This window comes from Pundamilia nyererei, unplaced genomic scaffold, assembly GCF_000239375.1.
Source record: "Pundamilia nyererei isolate P.nyererei 1_Seehausen unplaced genomic scaffold, PunNye1.0 scaffold00258, whole genome shotgun sequence".
Classification (NCBI taxonomy): Eukaryota; Metazoa; Chordata; class Actinopteri; order Cichliformes; family Cichlidae; genus Pundamilia; species Pundamilia nyererei.
The window spans coordinates 515,629-533,474 of NW_005187659.1; the positions used below are offsets into that span (position 1 = coordinate 515,629).

The window sequence follows — 17,846 nt, forward strand, 5'->3', positions numbered from 1 at the left end:
AAGTAAGTAATGAAAAAGAAAGTTGGCAGCATGGGGAGGTTAAAAAGCAGCACAGTCCTATCAAATCTGTCGAGATAATAAACAAACAACGCAGCTATACATGACTTTCAACATGCAATGAAAGTCAACAAGTTTCACTCATATAAAAATGCTACAGCTATGAAAATAAGGATAGTAAGCTCATGATCATGACAGCGTGCAAAAGGTAATGGATGCCTATGAAATGTTACTAAACGAACCTCGTGGAGGAGCAAACATGCTGTTAAGTAGGCGTTTATTGAACACTCAGTTTTGCACTATGTTTAATTTTTACTAAGTACTCAGCTTATTCACTTTTGACAGCCCACTCTGTTTCTGCATAACCAACCTACTGATTCATGCACCCCCTCATCTCCTGCACGATGCACTGAACTGGCCAGAAATCAGTTGAACATTGATAAATATTACTGGGCTGTCGTGTATACTGGAGGCGTATGGGTACATATGTACAACTCCCCACAGCAACAGACGCCCACCCACAATGACATGCGCAATCAAAACTCCAAGCAAGCAAAATATACTTATTCATATCACTCCTAACATAAACAAAAAAACAGGCCAAGCTCTCAAAGGTCAGCGTTTGGAACAAATTCTACTTTGCACCAAATGCTTTGCTTGCCTACTCTCTGACAACCCACTCAATTACTTTGTGTCCCTTGTTTTCTACAACCAGTTCATTCCTCATGTGCTTCATGAACCGTTCTGGTTATATTTGGTCAGAAAATATATCCCTTCACTAATTAAAAGTTGCTTTACAGCACTACATGTGCATTAGATGGAAGAATGTGGAAGGGTAAAATGTTCCAGCAGGATGGACTCTAAACAAATGCAGTGTCACCACCCTCCAGGGCAGGTGACAGCTGGGACCACTCAGTCCTCTGAGTTGTGGCATTTCATGCTTACCTTTGGTCACATAAGATTCTCTCTACCCTCACCAGCTCAGATGAATCAGTCACAGGTGTATCTGCTTCTTGTCCAGCGCGATGACTCACTTTGTAACAAATCCTAAAAACTGTCTTTATGTGTATGGCTGACTTTGGCCTCATATCACTTTTTTTTTTTTTTTTTTACCTCAACACAGTTACATAGAGAGGTTAAAAGAGTCCATAAGGTGTTTAAAAGTCTGTTGTGAGCACTCTTGCACAGTATTCTTCAGGTCAGCTCTGCATTAAATGGCATTTTGTCTGGCTTCACAGAAAGCTGAATAGAGATTTTGCACAAGGCTACTTTAAATTCTTTGAACAGAGGGGCTGTTTTGACATTGTTATTGTATCCTTGGCTTTCTTTGTCAGAGAGAGATTTTGTGGATCTGGTCCAATCAAACATTTCACCCGCATGCTCTGAGTTCAAATGAGGATGCTTGGTGGGCATGGAACTATAATGTGCTTATACACAGAGAATAACACGTAGTCTTTAAACTAACGTCTTGTGTGCAGCTGAAACAGCATTGACCCCAGGTGTCCTCATTAAGCTGGGCTGTGGACAGTAGTAGATGGGAGTGTTTGGTTCTAATAACTAGTGTCTTACAAGTAGTGTGCATGCAAGAAATTTAGTTTTTTCTTTTTTTCTTTTTACAATGTTGCATAATTCCATTTGAGCATTTCACCCACCACAGCAATTCAATCAGGTCGATGTCTGGACTTTGACTTGACCACTGCAAAACACTGATTCTTTCAGTTTTTAGTTGTTCTGCTGTAGATTTGCTGCTGGGTGTGTCTTGTTGCATGGACACATTTCGGACAAGGTTTAGCTGTCAGACAGGTGGCCTTACATGAACGTTAATATTTAACATGCTAACTGATGCCTGTAGAGTCTGAAATGTAGCTCTCGGGGTTTTTTTTGCCATTTCACTGAACATCACATTGGGTGAATTTGTTGTGACATCCACTCGAGGGAAGATTGGCAACTATCTTTTCCACTCATGCATAATCTTTCTCATTGTAGAATAATGGACTTTAAATAGTTTAGAAAGAGCCTTAGAGCCATTCTCACCAATATTTGCTTCTTTGAGATCATTCCTTTGTCTTTTCTCCATGGCATTGTGTTAACACACACCTGGCCAGGAAACTACCTCTGCCGTTATAGAGGTGTCCACATTAGATGGTCAATTAATCAAGTGCATTTGATTAGAAGGACTTGTCTGCTACTTACCCTCTTCATTTCTATAGAAGCAATGTACTTAGTTTTTCAGAAGACTGCATTTATATATGATTGTATGACTCATTTGAATCACTAAGGGGAAAAAATGGCAAAGTACTGTAAGCCATTTATTTATTTTAATTTAATTAATCGCTTACTGTTAATCAATGCAGGCTGCTTTGTTACAACAGTGAAAAATAAAAATCTGGAGACGGGCAATAAACAAACTGACTTGATCAATCCATGCAACACTACTCCAGCCAGTCAGCAACAAAGGGGTGTTTGTACTTGTATGCAGGGCAGGAGGCCAGCGGGGAAAAAAGCTGACACCTTGCTTATACTGAACTCCAGGACATATTTGGAAACAATCAAAAAATAAAAGGTCAAAAGGGAAACCACTGAAAGAAACCACACTGGGATCGGAAATGCTAATTATAATTTTACAATGGCATGCTACTGAAGAAAAAAAATCTATAAGAAACTACAAGCTCATTTTAATAAAATGTGTCATCCTCCAACCTGGATTAACAACACCGGTGCAACTGGCTGTGAGATAAGTGCTCAAGAACTGTATGCAAAGTACAACACCAAAAATATGTCGAAAATGACTTCACTTTCGTTAAATGGGTGGCACCAAAATCGAGCAGCCCTCTACATGCCGGAACATGGAATTAAAGGAATTAAAGGAAAAAACTCAGACAAAAGAGGGGGATGAGGAAATAGTATTAATGTGCACTTGCTTTGCATTCAGAATTAATCTAAAGTTTTCCAAATACAAACAGTATTTTATAATATGCACTTTTCATATACATTTTACCAGGTTATTTTTTTTCCCAAAGGTTCAGAATGAAAATGAATTGAATCCTGTCAGTTCCCAAAGAATTATATTTACCAAAAATGAGGGGAAAAAAACATCAACATGCAAACAGACTAGTGCATTTTTATAGTGCATTATTATAAAACTGAACTTGCAGTCTTTTAATATATATAAAAATCTATTCTTTACACACACACACACTGTAAGAGCAAATATGGAGACTATAAAGGAATATATACTTTGCATCGCACAAATGTGTAGGTGAACTTCTCTCACCAGTTTTACTGAGTTTGTCTCTTTATGTTCAAGGCTCTTCCTTTTCTGTCGGAATATGCTTCGTTTCAAGTGTGGATGAGTGTGGATTTTGTTAGTGTGAACATGTGCTTTAAACAGGAGCAGACAGAGACTGTCAGGGGAAAAGGGAAACTTCAATGAGAATGAATGCAATATGTGAATTGAGGTGTCTCATTGATCCATCAGGGCCTCGGAGCTTATTCAGCATCTCAATTTACCACCACCTCTCCTCACAAGACCACATCAATGTCAACCCCTCCTGTCTTTCCTCTCCTCCATTCTGCTTCTTTGCTCCTAGGCTTTCAGTTACTCGGTGAAGCCAGCCTCTCTTTTACCTACTCACTGGTTTTGATTGTCCAAGAAAAAAAATCAACTGTACTATGAATGAACTGGAGAGCAGACCGAAGATACTCTGCCATAGCCCATCAAGTACTTGAAAGGTGTTTAACATCATTTCTCTGGTTTCTACTGTTTAAACAGACATGAATACAAATTAAATGAATTAAATAAATAAAAAGAGACAGGTGTGCTGCCTGTAGATCTGGATATTTAACAAGCCTCTGCGGGTCATTTATGAACCTACCTGTTGCCTGACCTTAGTTGTGTGTTTGTGTTTGTGCACTAGGTATTAGCATGCTCTACGTGTCAGTCAGTAATGCTTTACTGCATCTAAATAATGCCTAGATTTATTCTATGCCTGTTGAAAACTGCATTCATAATACACACTACATCATTAAATGCTATCAATATCACAAGTAAGCACAAAAGCTCTAATGAAATGTCCTAATCAACCCAGATTTGGTGACACAGTATTTAATTTACAAGTCTCCACCTAAAGTACTTGTAATCTTCACTGACTCGTTAACAGTTAATTTTATTAATTTTCATCTCATAAATTTATATTTATAATAGAAACATTGTAAGGCTAAGGTTCAGTGAATTCAATTACATGGGTTGGTTTTTGGATATTTTTCATTAGCAATTCATTATTCATTAATTTTCAGGTACTCAGCTGCTCAACAACAGTCTTCTGACTGGTGTCGTGTTCATATGCACAACTGATCAACTGCGGCGTAAAGGAAAACCGTTCACTTCAGCAGCCTTTATGTGACAGACGGCGTCAGACACGAGCCCAGTGTGGCAGTTTGTGCTTGCATGTCTGTGTGGGTAATACTCGTGTCCCAGTGTGGGTGTGTTATTGACAGCTGTCACCTTCTCCATGAGCTGGCGAAGCTGCCTGCTGCGTGGGTCGCGGTTACACATGTTCTGGGCTGGTGCAACGACGGTACAGATACACTTCCCATCTGCGTCCTGCGCTGAACTGTAGATCTCCCAGCCCTCCTCTGGTCTTGGGTATAGAGCCTGCAGAAATACAGAGACACATATATCTTAGAGGCATAAAATAAAAAATAAAATATGGTTGTTTCTGTCTGCAGTTGTTTATCTGTGCTACTACCAAATTGGCTTTTCAAAATGCATGAGGGCAGACAAGATATTTTATTCTGCCAGCACGCATCAACGGTAATCTGAAAAGTGTTCCACCCTTATAAAACGTGTCTAAGACAATAAATTTATCTAATACTTAAAAGTGTTGCATAAAGCCTTTTGAAGAAAATAAAAGACTCTTTTATACATCCTATATCATGATTGGTTGAGCCTATTCTGTCACCATAAATTAGCTGCAAAGTCATAATTTCTCTATTGCATTACTTTTTTCTTTGTGACTCTTTCAGAAATGAATCCTCTCCTAAGAAAATTAATGACAATTGCTCACCCCAACTATTCAAAACCATTTGCAGTTTAATTTCAGTTTTAACTGGAGATGAAGAGACTGACAGAGCTGGTAGTCACAGTAGTAAAAGACACCAGCAGGGAGAGATAGAGGATAGAAGAGTCATCTAGAAGATAATGGAGAGGGTGAAAGCTGAAATGGGTGTCGATTAAGATAAGACAAGACAGACTGGTGGAAAATACACAAATGGATGGAGAACCCATTGACGTGACAAAGACAGAGCAAGAATTTTGTGGAGGATGAAGAAAGACAAAGATAAATTGGTGGAAAATGGGGATTTCAAAGAAAAGAGGAAGGAAAAGGGATCAGAACAGGCTGTACAAAAGCACAGCATCTAATAAGTTTGGACACAGAAAGGAAATGGAGCTGTTCACGATCGATAATGCAGCCCCTTACCAGTGAAGGAGGGGAGAGGCTAAAAGGATGGATGTCTCTCTCTCTGTCTAATCCAATCAAAAGCAGCGCTGTGCGCTTGCAATCACACATGTATGCATTACACAATTTACGCAAAGCTTTTTCTATTCTGATTTGCTCATTTACATTGCATCTAGCATAGCCAGCATATGACGCAAGCTGTAATAAGACAAGAAAGAGCCGTTTTGGAGATGCAATTAAGACCCATCCATATAAGAGGTCGGAAAAGTCTAGAAATAAAATGTTATGTCTCAGCTCTGTGCCTGTCTCCTGCTTTCCTCTGAGCAGTGTTATGCTGTGATCTCGTCTCCTTGGGTCGGGGGATCAGATTAAAATGTCTTGGGGGACAGGGGGACTGTGTGATTGGAGTGTAAAGTAGCAACCACCCTGCGAGCCAATGTGCTCACTGTCACATCTTGTCATTCCTGCCAATCCCTTGGCACTCCACCCCCTCTCCACTCTTTCTGCTCCCTCTTTCACTGCCTTCTTCTTCCCTTGCAGTTGCAGAAAGAGCGTATCTTAAATCTGACTTACTTTAAATCGAGGGATGGCAAACAGACTATAGCTATGTGAGAGACTTAAATATCCTGTGCCAATAGCAACAATAAAGTTCTACGCGTAATACTTATCACATTTTCTCTTTTTCATTATATTCAATGCATATTAAATAGACTCATGAATTATTTATATGACTGCATCTAAATTTAATTAAGCTAAGTAAGGAGAAATATTCTGTTCATATAGTATTAAATAGATATATTAGCTATATTTCAGGATGACTGAATTTCTACTTTCCATGTGAAAGACTCACCGTGGAACGTATTGGCACACTGGTTAAAATATCTTTACAGTATTATCAGTTTTGCTGCATATTTTCCAGTCCCTGCAGTGACTTGCACTTTTTTCTGTCACTCAGTGCCTTTCTTATCATTAGTCTTCCTTCTCCGAGGCAATCGACCATCAAAAGTCTATAATATGGTGATACAGAGGCACAATAGCCAAAGCCAGAGTTAAGACAAAAGAGCCAGTCGCCACAGCAGAACCTTTCATCTTTGTCTGATGGTCTGTTTCATTCTGCCATTGCCTTGGCATGAGGGAGTTTGTATGTATGTGTGTGGGTGTGTTTGGTGGGGGGTGCATCTTTTTCAGCATCTACTTCCCTGCTCACGTCTCACTCACTGTCAGGTTTCTGTATGTGCTGAAGTCTGTGGCTATTCTCGCGTGTGAGAGCGGTCATCTGTGCTAAAACTTGTTCTGTCATAATGTCTATGTATATCAGTATGAGTATGCTTCAACATACAGTACTTACATACATTCTTGTGGAATAATACATACATTGTGGGATCACACTGAAATGCAACTACACATCTGATCCACACCCTCAAGATGCTATGTTTGGAAATTCCTGCAGCTGTAATGCATGCTTACTTCACAACTATAGAGTCTATGTAATGGCTGATATAATACTGTGAATGTGTGTAAAATACTAGAATGTGAAGTCACAGCTGGTTACAAGCACTTTCATTAAAACTGGTACCCTGCAGTGTTAACAGGTGGAGGTTTTCTAGATACAAACGGCAAAATCTACTTAAGCTGCTAATTCTTAAGGTGTCTGCAGTCTTCGGTAAAATAACTGCATATCCACACACCTAGGGCTTGTCCACTTATGCACGAGATATTCACTTTGGGCTTAGCTAGATTTTTGCCAGTGGATGCAGAAGTGTGCATTAATTTTTCATATTGCTATCAGCTTCAAAAGGAGCCACGGTCGGTGTCGCACCAACTTTTTTTTCTTTCCCAAATGAAATCTTACGTAGCGGGCAGTAGAAATTCAGCAAAATAAAATCAGAGGCACGTTGGGTTTCGTCAGAAAGGGCATCTACTGTAAAAACTTTGCCAAATAAAACATGTGGAGCTACTTGCTGTGGCGACCCCTTGCGAGTAAGGGAGCAGCTGAAAGTAGCTTCTTTTAATATCAGAGCCATGTCAGCCTATTATCATGCTTTCTTCATTTTCCAACATGTTTAATATCACGCTGTGCTCTTCCTGTGCTTTTCCAAGCCACAGAGCTTTCACAGCAACCAATCTTCTCTTCTGTTCATTAAAGTTTCATAAATGCTGAGCTGAAATTAAGAGCTTATTTGAATCACTTCCAGTTTCATTACCACCCACCTATCCGTTCAGCACTAACTTCACTGTTCTCATCACAGTGGCAGTTTAGGGAGCAGGAGAGAAAAGGTAATTCTTAAATGCAAATGTGCCTTGCCCCTATATGCTTTGTGCCCAGACGGATCTATATATCAGAGCTAGTGATCTCTCACATTGAACATAGCGTCATAAACTTAAATATGTTTTGGAATGTATTAATATGATATTAACCCCTTAGCAGTCCTACAAATTTACAATTAGTCCCCTAAACCATCCAATGTACCGTGGGCGGTACGTCCGACTGCTAACAGGTTAATATGAGGCATCTCTACAGAATGGGTCATTGACATTGGTTCATTTAAGACAGTCAAAACTATGTAGTCTAGCAAACATCTCATTAGTAATGAAAAAGGCTAATTTCTCAATATCTTCCTTTATCCATAATTATGTTCAAGATATGCAAAGTGAAATCGAGTGTGAGTAATGTTTGCATACTGTATGCAGCTCGTGTATTAGTTTGCTACACTTGAGTAGTGACGATAACATAACCTGAGCTGTCGCCGTGCTATCAGTGCGGCTAGCTGGAGTACCTAAGGTTTAAAGGATGATCCTTTTCTCCCAGACACAGATGGTGGTTTCAGCAGAGAGGAGGCGTTTAGCTCCCTGTACCAGAAATTTATCCATTAGATGTATGGGATGAAATAAAATATGTAATGGACAGGTTTGAAACTGTAACATGGCTGCTATGTAAAAGCCCATTAATGGCGAAGACAGCAGCAATGAAAACAACAGGAAACCACAAAGGGTTGGAGAAATTAAAAATCAATTGGGTTTGCTCACTAAAATGAAAATTACTCGTTAATATTTCTGGATTTCCCATTTTGTGCCAACTCAGAGTCTCCTCCATTTCCATGACCTCATATCAGATAGCCTGGATGCGTGACGTCCCATCACCATCAGCTGCAAACATATCTTCAAACCACAAACTTCCATCCTCCCAAGGGAAAACTGATCAAAGGAGGAACTGCTTACTTTCATAAGCAGAAAAGGAGAAGTTGTGCTTTCAGAAAGGCTGACGAAGAAGAGAGAAGTGGCTCTAATTTCCTCTAGCTTGGTTTAAACGGTATTCAGTTACAATGCTGATTGACAACTTTAGGGGAATCTGTGCTGAGATAAGTGAAGATTAGATGCTTCTCCACTGTTTCCTGCTGCAGAGAAATCAGAGCTGATTCCACCAAAAAAAAACTTACTAAGTTAAACCATTATCTGAGTGATTCTCTGTAGCACAAAGAAACTAAGACTGCTTGGTTTTGTTAATGATTAGCAAAGTTTAGAGGTATTATCCAATTAGACATTTGAGCTGGTGGTATCACTGCTGATTTGCAGGATGGACTTCCTCTGGCGTTTCATTAAACCAACCCTGGAGCTTGCTGCTGTAAAGCCAGAGTTAAATGAGATCATAAATCTACAGCTCCCTACTTTATGAGCATGACGGGAAGTCTATTATAACTTTCATAAGCAGCAGGCAGAAGGGGCAAACAGGCAGAGGCAGGCACAAGTTGTGAGATATGGAAGAGAGCTGACCACTACACTGTGAACTGTCAACACGGCTGAGAAATTGCAACACTACCGAGGATGGACAGGTTAAGAAGAGGAGGAGAGGTCGAGCTGTACACGGAGAAAGACAGAAGACATAGAAGAAGATGAAATCTAGACGTCATTGAGAAGGGGAATTCTTATTCAGGAAATAAAATATGAAGTTCTACCTAAATAATCTTTTTCTTTCCTTCATTGTCATCCAGCAGTGCCAGCTTTCATAAAAAATGCTTTACTTTCCTTTCCTCTCTGTCAGCAGAATGATGCTTTATGCCAGGCATTAACATCCATCAGTACTTGTCCCCAAAAAACTAGACATCTGTCTCTGTTGCACAGTGTTCGATTTTATCTATATTATACCCAAACAATCGGTTCTCATTTTCAGATTTGCCAGTTATTGCTATAATTGAGTGTATATAGATAAACATGTCAATGCACACATTCACTCTTCAAATGAACAATCAGTAAATCCCTAATGCCAAAGCCAGCTGCTGGGCTTTAAAATAATAAAGACACCAAGTGAAGTCCCAGGTCTCCTCTGCTCCCAAGGAAAGTGATTAACACAATCAGCTCAGCATGGTTGCCAGTCAATAATATGAGTCATAAACTCATCATGGCCCTGTCCCTACTGCCTCATTTTGGCTCCCTACTGCCTTTCTCTCCGTCTTTCTCCATCACCCTCATGACTGCCGCCTTTCTCAGTGGCGTCCTGCTCGCTTTCCATCTGCACCCACAACCCGTTCCAATCCACCTCACACTTGAGTGACAGTGGGGGTGGGCATATGCATCAAGTGTTTTTTGAAGAGGGGGGGTTCTTGGAGAGGTTAAAGAAAATGACACTCGCTGGCACTCGGCATGAGTGCGCAACTGCAACTCTACACTTTTTCCAGCCAGTGCCGTGCCAGGTGCTGTAGCGAAAAGCATTTGGATTCTGCTCTTCTGTTACAGCGATGCAAGATAGCTCTATCATGTCTGGTGCTAAACACAGGCAAGAGAGTGCCAGGGTGGCTTATGTGAGAAAACACTGTGTAAACTGTTATAACACACTTAGTGTTTCATTGGTAGAAATATGGATTCCAGAATTGCTTTTGAAAAATGGAGGAATTGCAACAGGCGTGAGTCCTGCAGGGTGGAATTATACTCTTATAATGACAAATGAACCATGTCAAAACCCTGATTCCCTTTTCTGGGATCAATGCTTTATGCTAGACGATCACATAATTAATTAAAGTTTAAAACAATTGAAAATGATCTTTTATAGATTGGCTGAGCTTGTCGCTGTTCCCACTGCATCCCATTAACCTGACGTTAGATTACACTTGTCAGAATCCCAACTGAGATAAATTTAATCGAAAGCAGCACAATGAATGTAAAAAATAAAGTGTGCAAATAAAAGCCTGCAGTCGTATTTAATTTTTAATCCATAGCTGAGAATCAATTTTTACAATACACTTTATTGGATTCCACAGTGGAAGTGATAAAGTTTACGGTCTCACATCCTGACAGAGGCTGCGTGACCCCAATCAGTTTCTGTGTCCTGCCTCTTTGTACACTGACGTTTGTTGTTCCATTCTCTCCTCTGACGGTGAGAATATTTTATTCAGACTTCTTCCTCGCAGCTTTCTTAATTTAGATATCAAAGGGAGCGTCACCACATGCATACACATCCAGGCACCCTGCTGCAGTTTTATTGAGAGGAACCTATCTATGCCAGTCTTGTGCACACATACCTGTATTTATTTATTTATTTTTATATATATAATGAGACAGTTATCCTTGACTTATGCTGTGTTCACTGAAAGTGTTGAGAGATTCAGTGATTATTATTATTATGTAGAAAAGCAAGCATTTTTCATCTCAACAGATTTTCAGCTTTAACTTAGAGCACAGCAGGGTTCAATTCATGGACAAGCCTTTTTTTATTATGTGTCTCGCACTGTGAATGTGTCCTTTTATTTCTATAACTAAGGACAGACAGCTCTTTTTTTTTCAACGACAGTTTTTGTAGGTTGAACATACTAAGCTGAAGAACGCCAAACTGCATTAGAGACTTGGTGTATCTTGTGTCTCACAATTTATAGCAGGTAATGTTTGAATTGCAGTAGTTGTTTATGGTAATTACTCTTTTTGGAAGGCAAATTTGGAAGTCTCATTATTTCTCCTAAACCTCTGCCCGAGATAATAAGTGCTCTCCTTGACACTGTTTTCAGCTTTGAACATCGTGCTACTTCTTTTACTTGAGTAGCACTTGTCACTTGTTTGTCTTGCGGTCAGACAGAGAAGATATATATGCTATACTAAGAAATGAAAACTCATTTTTAATCCATGCCTTTATGTCTCATTGACCTGTGCAGAAAAGTGCAGAAATTTATCAGATATACCCCTGGTATCTGCTGTGTGTCCACACAGCACTTTAAGAACATTTCTTTTTAAATGTATAACACTCTTTATAGATTAATAAATCATTTTGCTATCATAATAAAAAAGATGATTTAGTGTGTACACTCTGTCTGGCAGGCTTATAGCTTTAACTCGTCTTAGCAATTCTTTATAGCCACGCTTCTTCTGTGTAAGTTTTTCCAGGGTCTCGTCTGCTCATTAAGGAACATGGTTCTGCACTACACAGATGTGTACAAGCACCCAGGCAGTGTTGTGCTCAGTGCCATCACAGAAAGGCCCACATGAATTCAGTCAGCTGTGTTCTTGGATCAGCTGGTTAGAAGACAGGCACAGAAAGCAAGTGAAGCAGACTTGGAAAATAGCTCTGAGCTTAGAGAATATGCAATGCAGCATGCATGGGTGCCAGGGTGGAAAGCAGGCAGGCAACAGCTACTGGCATGTTAGCACCAGAGTGTCACAAGACCACAGCTAGATTGTCTTTGATTCAAGCTCTAAACAATTTGTGAGTCATGACTGCTTCTAAGATCATCACAGGCAAAAGTCTCATTAATAGTGACGGGACTTTGAAGCAAGGTTTTACATTAAAGTTTTATTTGCTGCCATTGTTTATGAGCGGAGATTATCCCTGTCTCAAAGAGAAGACATTTCCCATCACAACAGACTGTTACACAGTAATAATTTGTGGCACCATCAAACGGGCTCATCAGTTTTGTTAAAACTTTGATGAAATGAACTTCAGTAGCAACATTTTTCCTCCTTTGGCAGTGAATTAGGGCTGCCTCAAAGAAAATATCCACTCATGACTATTTATTGTATTTTATTGTATCCAGTCTTTTGAAATGCAAATGATTAAGCTTCTGATCTCAAATCTTGTTTGGAAAGAGTTTATTGAAAATAAACATGGCGATGTTTATTTTTATCCCATCTGATCCTGAGCAGAATGAGTTGGTATAGAGAAGAAATCAGCGATTAACTAAGCCATAACCTCTGAGGAAAACTGGAATAATAGAATAATATAAAAGACTTATAATCCAAACATTTCTTACCTTGAGTTCTGCTCTAAATTACCCGACATATGCGCAAGTTGTTTGAAAGATTAACAGTTTGAAGCAATTTTCCAGGTGCTTGACATTTTCAAAAAAAGATATTACTGTCTGAAAGTGTTCTTTAAAGGGGAAACATTTCCACTGGCACACCACTGCTACATTAGGAAGACATAAAGTGGTAGATTTATGTTTTAACAAGCCACTTTACATCCTAAAACTCTTCTTACCACAGATGGACCTTCACCCCTGAGACAAGAATGTCTAAACATTCCGTGTGCACATGTCTGAACACACAAACACTGTCATGCACAATATGCATGCGAAACCACACATCCAGATGGTCACAGACCTCTTGGGACTTTCAATTTCATTCTGTCTTTTTGAACAGACCAGAACATTTACTTAATGGGTAAGCTGCCATAGAAAGACACTCGGGATAGAGGAAAAGCGATCACTTACTGCAGATGATCCGGAAAATATTACGTTCATTTCTTTCTTTCTGTTTTTGTTTGTTCCCTGTCTGTCTCATTGTTTGTGATACCTCATGAGAAAGAGAGTACAACAATATGCAAGCATTAACCACTAAAAAATATTCAAAATAAATAAATAAACTGCTGTTTTATTTATAAAACACCTTAATTGCCCTTATGACCTTTCAGGATGAGGCCAGTGTTTAATTTGAGGCGATAACAATCTAAAATGCTTAAAGATAGACATAGCAAGGGAGGAATAAGACATACTCAAAGCTGTAAAACTGTATTAACCTCTCGGTGCTCCTCATCACCTCCTTCCCACCCTGGAGGTGACTGACAGATAGGATCAGCCTGAGCATCAGTCAGGACAGCTCTCTACCTCCTGTCACCCTGGCAAAAACATATGGTCTCCTGCAAACATCCACACTTAGACTGTCCGCCACTCACCATCACTCACAATCACAAGCCAACAATTCTGCATCCTTATACTTATGACTCTCCCACAAACATATGCATCATTCATGCTTCACTGAAACCTTGTTCTCACATGCGTATCTGTCTCCATCGTCTCTCTGTTAACACAACGTGGGCTCTTTTATTCTTACTCGCGTCTTCACACATCTCTCTGAAACCTCCCTCATGCTTCTTCACTTTCTCCCTCTGTCTGCTGCTGTGTCACTCTCTTTAATCTGTCACATTCTCGCTTTCTTTCTCACATTCACAACAGCATGCTCAAACAAAAACACTGCACACGCACTTGCAAATAAGCAAAAAGAATTGATACGCACGCTGACAATCCTTTCTGATGTGCCCCCTCTGGAGATGGTGGTTCCGTTGAGTCCCACCAGAGAGGGCAGAGTCTGAGACATCCAGTTGGTCACCATGGCCATGGTGCTGAGAACTGCCCCGATCTTTAGCATAGGAACGCTCATGTTTGCTTCCTGTGGGGCCCTGGCACAAATGGCCCAACAGCCAGCCCTGCCCTGCCCTTCCCTAGACCTCAGCTCCAGTCAACCCCACTCTGCCTCAGACAACCTAGCCAGGGAACCAGCCAGTCAGCTTGTGCCTGAGCCTGAGCAGCAGCAGCACCCCCCACAGCTGGTACAGCACAATTACTAGACCCACACACCACTGTTTCAGTCAAAGGGATGGGCAGAGGCTGGTTAGAGGAGAGCAGCTCACATCCAAAAGCACCACACTGGAGCCTTCCCTCTCAGAGTGACTGCCTTAGCTTCACCCTCTCCCTCCCTCCCCCACATTCTCGCTCTCATCTCTCTCTCCCTCTCTTTCCACCTCTCTCACTTCCTTACTCTCCTCTTAGCTCTCTCCCTCTCTCTCCCCTCCTCTCTTCCTCAAGATGCAGAGCTCCGCATTGGCTGCCTCTCCGTCTCATCCCCTCCCAATCAGCCCTTCCTCTGTTCTTTCCAGCCCTGTTTTGCATGCATGTATCCATTCTTTTTCTTTCCCCTCTCGTTCGCTGACATTTGCCTGTTCTTTTATGACTCACATCTTGATGTGTGCGCGCGTGCACTTATTTCTTAAGCAGAGAGATCTGAGACTGATTTCATAGGACTGATCTGTGCTCTATGTTAAGTGACATGTGAATGCCCAGGGCAACTGAGTGCAATGTTAGGCACAGGAGACCATCCTGCAGTTTCATCATCGTGTTTGTACTAAAGACAGGACTGAGAATGTAGACCGGTGGGTGTTTAGATTAAAAGGTTGGCTAGGGGCTCATCAGTGAATATGGGCAGGTGGTTTGGCAAAGTGGGAGACATGATGTGGGAGAGATGCAGGTGCTCCAACCCACGGCTGCTTCTGACAGCTCATCTTTCATTCTGCTTCATGACATATCCTAAATTAGCCTGTAGCTTGTACTTTTAAAGAATCAATGTCGGAGTGATAAGAAAAGTATCTAATGACACTAACTTCTTGATGCTCACTGTGTTAATTTACTCTGATGTTACGTCGTGTAATTGCAAACATCTGCAAGAGGACTGCTTTTTTTTTCCAACTTGGAATTTTGGCTTAAAGTTATAATAAACCTGCGTTTTCTCACTCATCCTGGTGCTGTGAGATGACCTGCTGAAAAAATGATGCTTAGATTACTTTTCAAGTAGCAGAGTTTTATTGTTGTGATCAAACAGAAGGGAAATCAGTATCAGATAGCTTACCAACTGTTTCTGTCTCATTTTACTGTCATTTCCCTTGGTGAAAGTCTGGTTTGAGCCTGTGTCAGGCCAGACATCCAGCATGTTCTGAAGTCTAGACCGATTTCGTGGAAACATTTTGTCTTTGAGATCATAGCTGCTTGAATTTTCCGCTAACCTCTACAATGGACCAGATGGAGCGGTATGAAAATTGAACCATGTCTCAAGCCTCTGCTCACAGCAATTACTGGAAAGTTATTTGACGACTGGCCGTGTCATTTTATGCCCTAAATGATGACAGAATGGCTTGCTCAGGCAAAACGGCCAGGTCATCCCCTTTTCTTGCCTTCTTCCTGGTCTGCTGACTTATTCATTTTGTCTGCCATGGCTGGGCTCCCTTTCTCAAGCAGTCACATTGGGTGAATGATATGGGCTCTTCTGTGTGGGGTGTACAGTGAAGTGATAATCAGAAGAGACAGCTTTCTGAGCCCCATCCAAAACACGTCAGCCATCCTCAACTCACCTGCTATTGCCTAAGTCGTGCTTGTTTGTGCCCTACATGTGGCAACACTGACCCCTTGTGGTAGCCAGTGGAATTGTAAACAAGAGCCGTCAACATACAGCAGGTGATGGCCACTGCCTGTCGTTGTTATTGAGCAACACGGAATTTGTTGGCAGGTAGCTGTCACCTTATGAAAATTCTTCAAGGAGATATGAGGGTGAATGTGGCAGCACTGTTTAGAGTCACACTTTTCCATGTCTAACAGAGGTTTTAGTGAGAAAGGTAAAATGTAATGTGCATGATAGCACACGCACGCATTCACACGTGACCGCGCGCACATACACGTACATGCTTTCACCTGTTTCTTAAAAAGGTTATTCTAATGGAGCCCACGGGCATTTTAAAAATATACTCTTGTATTCATCTTTCATTATTAAATTAATAATATAACAGTTTGCTTCTTTTATGTTTTCTAACAAACCAGTTATATCTGTATATTTATCTCTGGATTATAATGTGCATATGCAGGTCTCTAATGTAATTATATTTTTTAGAGCTGAGTCTTTTTGATTAGTTTCATTTTATTTCAGAAGGTTTTGTTCACATATGGAGGTTGAGGGAAGCAATATTTTACAAATTCCCTTACTGTTTGCTTCCTTGAACACATCATCTGTAAAGCATGCAGTATTGATCATATTCACAGGGTGGCAGCAAAGATTTAAGTATAGATACAGACATCTCTGAGTCTTTATTCCGTAATCAAATGAGCCAATCTTCTCAGGTTTCTCAAAGAAAAGCTGGTAACAAAGAAAGATGCCTGAGCGAAAAGGAAATTTAGGATGATGCTTAATATAGATATAGATATAGAGATCAAACATTCAATGTGCAGATGTGGCAAGTAGAAGAAGTAAAATATATTTCACTTTGATTCGAAGAAAAAATCGATTTATTTGTTTTCTTCTTATTCTGTTTTTTGTTTGTTTGTTTTCTTTTTGTTTTGTTTTTTTGTGGCTCCAATTTGTGCAGTTTGGCTGCTGAATAAGAGTTCAATAATGCATTATGCAATAGCAAGATAGCACAGAAAATGCTGAGAAAGTAAAAACACACACATTACTCTACACTTCCAAGGATGTTTTGACAGATTGCTGTTCCTAGCCCCTACTCAACAATTTCCATCATCAGAAAGACTGGCATAATGCCAATCTAAAGTAAAAACAAACTCTTATCCCCTCCTGTGAATGAAAATAAGGCAATACAGCTTCTGTTTTTCCACTATGTCATACTCAAAATTTCACAAAACATAAAAGGACATACACAGAAAGTAGTTATAATTTGTCTTTTTTTTTAAATCACAGACGCATCTTTGCATCAAGCTCAAGCTCTGAACTTTCTATTTTTAGATCTCAAAATAAACCAAATTGGTATCTTTTAGGTCAGTTCAAAGAAAACTGTTATTTCCATCAGCTGTAATTTATATTTGGCAGCATGGCTCTCGTCTGCAACCAGCAGAATGAGAAATGTGGCATTAGGTACGTCAGATATGCCATAAAAGTTGGAGCTGTGGTGGTGGGTGGGCTGCAGAGCGGCCTGCAAATGCAGTAATGGTGAGAAGGCTAAAGCAACCTAAAGACCATGTCCTTTCTGAGATTTGCCAATTAGATGAGTAGAAGGGTATCAACTGAGCCTTCCGCTGGTGTAGGCTGACACAGGTCTATGGCTGAGCTGGATTTAATGGCCTGCCTGAACTATTGCTATGCTCAATTAAATAAAATGACCAGAGTTTTGATATAACCATCTACAGTCAGCAGCCATGAAGTATTCTGTACTAGTTATGTACTGCTCCAGCAATTAAACAGAGCCCCAGACATTGTCATATAATGTTCTCAGAAGTAATAGTCCAAATAGGTCAAACTAGCCATAAAATAGTGTAGTCCTGTAAGGTTATTGTGATGGCTGCTTTGGTGTGCAGAACGGTACAACTGAAGTAGATTTGATATACATAATCTCAAACAGAGAAATGATTCATTCTAAGGAAC

The 17,846-nt window shown here is 40.3% G+C and overlaps 1 protein-coding gene across 2 annotated transcripts in view; it reads right to left on the minus strand.

Annotated features, from left to right (window-relative positions):
- The window catches only part of olfm2a (olfactomedin 2a), a 40,816-nt gene that overhangs the window by 7,463 nt on the left and 15,507 nt on the right, over window positions 1-17,846 (minus strand). The window contains exons 1-2 of one of the 2 annotated variants that reach the window (XM_005749945.1): window positions 13,947-14,406; window positions 4,502-4,651 (exon numbers count right to left, since the gene is read on the minus strand). In XM_005749945.1, coding sequence (XP_005750002.1) covers window positions 4,502-4,651; window positions 13,947-14,090 — 294 coding nt within the window. In that variant the 5' untranslated portion in view covers window positions 14,091-14,406. Of the gene's footprint in view, window positions 1-4,501; window positions 4,652-13,946; window positions 14,407-17,846 lie in introns of those variants that run through there. The other variant, XM_005749946.2, reaches the window with a different exon arrangement.